This window comes from Lygodium microphyllum, chromosome 4 (genome assembly GCF_053477565.2).
Source record: "Lygodium microphyllum isolate KBCC chromosome 4, Lygodium_microphyllum_v1.1.10, whole genome shotgun sequence".
NCBI lineage: Eukaryota > Viridiplantae > Streptophyta > Polypodiopsida > Schizaeales > Lygodiaceae > Lygodium > Lygodium microphyllum.
In genome coordinates, this window is record NC_141138.1 from 154,523,244 (window position 1) to 154,530,553 (window position 7,310).

General features: G+C 41.6%; 1 protein-coding gene across 1 annotated transcript; it reads right to left on the reverse strand.

Moving 5' to 3' along the window:
* Positions 1-2,618: 2,618 nt before the first annotated feature.
* LOC148037800 (Lactate/malate dehydrogenase family protein) lies at positions 2,619-4,890 on the reverse strand. The gene has a single exon (XM_087676752.1). It carries the CDS (start codon positions 4,581-4,583, stop codon positions 3,348-3,350), a length of 1,236 nt encoding a protein of 411 aa, XP_087532878.1. The 5' UTR covers positions 4,584-4,890; the 3' UTR covers positions 2,619-3,347.
* Between the last annotated feature and the right edge of the window lie 2,420 nt (positions 4,891-7,310).

The window sequence follows — 7,310 nt, forward strand, 5'->3', positions numbered from 1 at the left end:
CCTACTACAAGTGGATCCCATTTCTGGTTCTGCTCCCCCTCCTAAAAACTCCTTCATATTCCTCAACCTCCTCTAATTCTTCTGCACACCTTTCAGACTCAGACTCCATACTGTCGCTTTGCATTCCAAGATTATTACTACCTTCATGCCCTTCCACATCAGGGTCATTCTCTTGCTGCTGCAATCGCCTTTGTCTTTCTGCCCACCTGGTAAAATATGAATGAAGAACTTGATGCGAATCCTCCAGCTCGTTTGCAACTGACATTTGACTTCAAAGATAACACACCAACTTCTGCTACCATCATTTCAACTGTTGCTCCATCATTTCTTGGCACTTGTCCTTCTATAGAAAAAATAGATTCGACCATGACATTCTATCATCAACACCATGGCCGCCAATGTTTATTGTTGCTTGAGCAATGCAGTTTCCACATGCTTCTTGATCTGACTACACTACCTGTCATCTAAACTGTCAACCTACACTCCATCTTCTACCTTAGGAAATCCCACCAACTGTACACACATATCTCACAGAGATCTACTACTGCTCGACACTTGAAACAAATGATACAAAACAGAAGAGAGAGAAGATAGACAAAACATCATGTAGAGAGAATACTGTAAACTAGGTTTTCATATTACTATTCGCCATAGCCACAATCAAAGGAGCATCCGCCAAGAACTACAGGCGTGTCCCAACAAACGGTACTTCCACTATATATAGATAGACCCTTGCCTTTTTACATTCCAAGAACTCATGACCAACAAACTTCCTAAAATCCGACTATTACAAAAAAAACATATTCTAAATATCCGCCCATTGGTATGCCGTAAACACTTGACTATTTTGAACATAACATATAATGTAGGTATACAAGTAAAATTGCAATTTTCTTTTTGCAAGTTCTTTTATTAGAAGACTTACGAAAAAAATTTTCTTTTGGTCAATATAATAATATGCTTCACCTCTTCAAAGTGTTCTTTAAATCCAATCAACTATTGAAAAGATGGTGCATAGATTCCAATCCTCACTGTGCTAGAAAGAGATCGATGTAGAGAGAGAAGAGAAGGGGAAAATACAGGTCACAATCAAGCATGATATGCTCTAATTGGCTAACAAATTTTAAAAAGCAAACTTAGAAATGCAAAAATAGTGATCTTCAATTAGGGAACATATTGATCTCCTCTTGAGGGGTCATGTATTATTGGCACCTACCCTATAGTCATGAAAAAAGCACTAACCTTTAGGATGTTCATTCTGATATTTGTGGACCTATGCCTTGTAGGTCATTAGGTGGTGCAAAGTATTTTGTTACTTTCATGGGTAATCACTCACATAAGGTCTGGGCATACCGCATAAAGTAAAAATTGAAAGTCTTGGCTACATTTCAACATTGGATTGCTTTTGTTGAGAACCAATCCAGGTATAGGTTGATATGCATATGAACTAACAATCGGCTTTTGAGTAGTTTTCTGATGAGAGGGATTTTAAGTGTTAATTGACTACCCCATACACCCCACCCTAGAATGGTATGGCCGAGCGTATGAACAAGACGATTTATGAAAGAGTCCATAGTATGCTTAGCTAAGCATGCTTACCGCAACACTTTTGAGCTAAGGCTTCAAGAAAAATTCCTCCATCCTTAGCAACACAACTTTCGTTTTGGTAGAGAGATTCAAGATGCTACTATCAACATGATTACCGTTGCTGACCTCACCCTCCTTGATGGATAGGAGCCATGAGTATGCTTGAATCAACATAGATTTCATAAAGACCTATGAAAAAATGTCATGGGATCATCTCATGCAAGTTCATGGAGCCTTGGGATTTGGTTGGAGCCCTCTTTAACAATACATGGGTCGAGGTAAATATCAATGGGTCTCTTTCTAATGGGTTCATTTGTAGATCAATCACTTAGGATTATCATTAGGTCCCTTGCTTTTTTTGGTGTTGCTACAGCCTACTAAGTTTAGATCAATTAGTAGCTATTAATGCTAATATCAATTAGGAGCTATTAAGCAAAATCCATATCCCAAGGAAGGGGTATTCCATTAAAAAAATAGTTTCCAATGATAAACAAAAACCAAGGCCTAAATTTGACTCTATTGTACCTACCTTAAGCTATTTTCCATGTCAAAACAAGTAAAACATTTTATTGTATTTGTCAAACACATTGTTAAAAACATTGTCCATCATTGTAGCTTTGGATTATTGTCCATCATTGTGGTTATTGAAAGAATCCCTACATGGCTTCTACTAGGCAATAATATGTAGTTGACCAATTGGTGAATAGTACCCTTTTAAGGGATGTAAAAGTTTTGCATTAAAAAAGGGGAAGTAGATAGAGACCATTGTTTGAAATAGATTAAAATGATCACAAAATATGCATCAAAGGATTATTGTGATACATTTTTATTTAGTGACATGCATATTAGCATGTGCGTCATTCAATACTTGTTTGAACGCCATTTAATATTGGACTAAATATGTCACAAGCATCATTACGCAAAATTCAAATATGACTTAGTGCATATAAACATGTGCGTCATTCAATACTTGTTTGAATGTTGTTTAATATTGGACTAAATATGTCACAAGTATCATTATGCAAAATTCAAATATGTGCAAACATGCATACTTTTACCTCATAGAAGAATAACTTTAATCCAAAGCATCATAGAACCAAAACCTTGGTCCAAGTGCAAAACATGTCCATAGGAAATGTGCATACCAACATTACTTGCATCCTTTGATCCCTAAGTACAGTGCATACCAACATTACTTGCATCCTTTGATCCCGAAGTACAGTCTTGGTAATTAACTAATTTAAGTTCAAAAGAAGCAAAAACGGGATACGCTAACTTACATGGCTTAGGTTCTCTTTGTAAAGGTAATCTAGGATAGGCATACCCTCTTATAGGCATACCCTCTTTGTGACATCAGGGCATTGAGGAGAAAACCCTCATTTCAAATAGTAGAACTTTAGTCATATCGCGTAAATTGTAAGTCATTCCAGAGAGCCTTTGCCATACGAAAAGACCTAATAATTTCTAGAGGAAATCTCATCCACAAAAGCCAAAGAGAACCAACCAAAATGTGGGACGAGGGGGATGTAGCGTCTCGATTCCAGCTCCATACCCGGTATCTCTTTCATCGTAACTCAGTTATGAAGTTAGAGGGAAGATCCAAGAGTTCAGCCACTCTTAGAGGTGGGAGATATGTGCTAGGACAGGGGTATGCATTGAGTCAACATATGCGGTTGCCTCTATGTGACTGATCTGCATATATGCTCTCAATTCTATGTGACTGCTCTGCATATATATGCTCTCAATTCTGCGAAAGATACTTATGGTTTGGAGGTATCCAACTTGCACTGAGTCTCCCAAAGGGTCTTGGCAGATTGTTGCAGCTGCTGCTTCTCATCATCTGTGAGGGACAGGCTGGCCACACCCAATATCCCAGCTCTGCCAAGCTGGGCTGGTAAGCTCAGATACACGTCCTGCTCCATGCCATAAAAACCCTTTGCACGCACAGACACAGGATATACCCGCTTCTGATTTCTAAGCAAGGACTTGACCAGGCTTGCAACAGAGTATCCAATGGCCCAAGAAGTATACCCCTTCAGTTTGATCACCTCATAGGCACTTCCCACCACTGCTTGGTGGAACTCTTCCAGATTCTCCCTGGTGTACTTCACCCCGCTCTTGTCATACAGGTCGAGGACAAGCATGTTGGCCACAGTCAGGGTCGACCATAAGGGCACGGAGCTATCCCCATGCTCCCCCACCACATAGCCATGAACGTTGTGGGCATTCACATCAAATGCCTCTGCGATCAGAAAGCGCAGCCGTGACGAGTCGAGGTTCGTACCTGTGCCGATCACTCGGTTGGGGGGTAGCCCTGACAGCTGCCAAGAGATCTGAGTGAGGATATCCACTGGGTTGGACACGATGAGCAGGATCGTGTCCGGGCTGTAATGTACCAGCTTGGGGATGATGTTCTTGAACAGGGAGACATTGCGGTCAAGGAGCGAGAGCCGGGACTCGCCGTCACGCTGCCGGGCACCAGCGGTAACTATGCAGATGTCGGAACCGGCGGTGATGGCGTAGTCTGTGCTGGCGTTGATGGTGACGCGGGGGAGGAAGGCGGCAGCGTGCTGTAGGTCGAGCATCTCACCACGGAGCTTGTCGGCCTGGACGTCGACGAGGGTGAGCTCATTGATGAGGTCTTCGGTGAGGCAGGTCTGGGCACAGGCCATGCCCACGTTCCCCACACCCACCACTGTGATCTTCCCTGTCGTGGGAAGGGCGCTCGGGAAGGAGGAGGTCTCTGAGCCTTGAACAGGGGAAATTATAGGCTTGGGCATGTGATCCTCCTGCAACCCGTCCCCCCTTGCAGCACAGGCCTGGATCGAGGAGGGATTGTTAGGCATCTTCAATCTGCGGAAGGAGACCCTGCCACGGGAAGAACGGAGAAGGTGGCTATGACGAGGGCAAACAGCAGGCAGCGGGCTAAGCGAGCTCGGATATGGAGATAGCGAAGAGTGAAAGTCTGATGAAGAAAGCTTGTATTGAACAGCCATGGTAGAAGATCAAGAAGAACCCAACGCCAGGCGGCGGGCCAAGAAGATACGAGAACGTGTGCTGCCTCTCAAGCGGATGTGAAATGGCGGAGGTCTAGAAGGGCGAGGAGGATGGATCGCTCGTCTGAGAGAGAAATTGGGGAGTTTTCGTCTGCTTATGTAGGCCGTGCTGTGTGTCTGTGTATCTGTAGGAAGCTGGTAACCCGGGCCGATCGTTTTGTGACGCCCACAGCTTTCTAACTAGGGTACGATGAATGATGCGATCATCGGTTGGGGGGGGAGAGGGGAAGAAGGCCGAGGTGGAGGTGGAGGTGGAGGTGGAGGTGGAACATTTTCTTTTATTTCGTGCCATTTTAATAATCGCGCGATTTGACAAATGCGACGCCTTCCGCGAGTCAAACTGGACTAACCTGTTTCGCAACAGCAGGGCCACAGTGTCACGGCGCACATGGGTCCTGGAGGCTGGGATCTGGGCGCGCGCTCTCTCTCTCTCTCTCTCTCAATCCGTTGGAGAATACACCTTTTCCCTACTCTACAAATTAGTGGCCAACCTTTGTTTAAGCGTTCTATAATGCCCAACTAGCACGCTTTGTGTAAAGCGGAACCCTAGACCGCAAACGAAGTCGGACTACAATTTTGCTCACCTATCCATTTTTCATCTTTTTCTTTCCTCTTTTCCTTATCTGTTTTTTATTTTTTCTTCTCTCTCTCTCTCCCCTTTTTATTCTCTTCTCTCTCCTCTCTTTTCCTTCTCTCCCTCTCCTCTTTTTTCCTTCTTATTCTCTCTCTTTTTATTCTCTTTTAAATTTTTTATTCTCTCTTTTTTTTAAATTTTATCTTTCCTCTCTATTATTCTCTCTCTCCTCTCTTTTCCTTCTTTCTCTCCTCTATTTTTTTTTTCTCTCTCTCTTTAAATTTTATATTTTCTCTTTATAATTCTCTCTCCATGTTCTCTCTTTCTCTCTCTCTCTCTCTTCTTTCAGTTTCTTTTCCTCCCCTCAGTCTCTCTTAAAGTATGAAATTTTATATTTTTTCTATATAGAATTCTCTTTCTTTATGTTCATGTTTTCACTCTTCTTCTCTTCTCTCTCTCTCTTTTCGTCTCTCCAAAAATATTCAAATTTAAAAAAGACTTCTCTTTCCTCTTTTCTTCCATCTCTCTTCCTCTTTCTTCTTCTTCTCTCTCTTTCTCTCTCTCTCCTTGCTTTTCTGCTCTCTCTTCCCCCTCTCTCCTCTCTTTTCCTTCTCTCTCTCTGTGTTTAAATTCTCTCTCTTTTTTTCTTCTCTCTCCGCTTTTCTTTTCTCTGTCGGAGATCTTTTAGTTAAAAAGGGGAGGGGGAAGAGAAAAGGAGAGATTGCACGTGAAAGAAAGGGGAGGGGAGGGGGCTTAAATTTAAAAATGGAGGTTTGGAAAAGGTTATAGGTTCAGAAAGCCTTTTCCGAACCTACAACCAAAATAATATAGTAGTAAGATGAATTGTAAAGTTGTACATTCTCCAAGAGATTTCAAGGCTTTAGTTGGCTCTCATAGTTAATCAAAAAGAGAAAAAAAAACATTGCTACGGCCTATTGAAGGCTTTTGAAGCAATCTTGTAGACATGAGCTCCCTTCCCAAGCAGGCTAGATAGGCTCTTCAATTTTTTAATGCATTTGTCATAGCAAGACCTTCAACATCTTCCTTGAAGTATCTCAATGCTCCATGCAAGAACACATTCCTCAGTCTTCATATGCCTTTAACCATAACCGCCCTTATTCTTGCCCACATTAGCCAAGCATCCTGAACCATAGGCCCTCTATCTCCTAGTATTGCTTGCTTAAAGGTGATTGAGCTGTGGAAACCAAGTTGAAACATGGTCTTCTCCATCTTTTTCCTAGCCTTGCGAATTGGTGGGCATTCCCCAAAGAGGTGAGGAATATCCTCTTTCTTCATCCTACAAATTAAGCATAAAGGGCTAACTTCTTTGAATTTCATTATGTGGTTCTTGCATGGTAGCTTCTTAAATAGGACTTGCCATAACATCAAGTGTAGGTGTTGTGAAGGGGTGGCTTGTTTGAGAAAACCAATGCTTATACATTTTTTTCTAAATGATGAGCAGGTGTGTTAAAGAAAAGAAGGTAAAACGTTTTTAGATATTTAACTAGAGCGATCATCCCTTTTGCCCAAGGCTTTGGCTAAAACTATGATTTGATTTGATATGGATTCTGCTCATTGTAGAGTTGTACCTTATGTTAGACAACTCATCTTGACCCAAAATTGACTATTAGAGAAAAATATTAGGCTCCACCCATATCTAGACTAGATTCTTAGTGAGAAAAAACTTTGTGTTTCTAGTAGAATAGGATCAGACAACTTTTTAACTAATATCTTGACCTAGATGATGCATATTGGCATGTGTCTACATGATATGGATCACTATGTGACATTCAAATATAAGTCTCATTGTCATGATTAGCTATTGCCAAAGGAGTTGTGTATCATATTACCATGTATGTAAATAAGTGCACATGCACATCATAAGCAAAAACACACATACCTTAGAATAAACATATCCACCAATCACCCCTTGCAATCTTGGAAATTGCTGCATTCAATAAGGTGAGGGGGAGAATGAAGGAGCAATGTAGATCGAGTCGTATTCAATAGTCTTTATGGCACAATACTGTTCAACATCGGTCATAATATAATAACCAACCCTTTTCAACTATGCATGTAAGGTGAATCCTGTC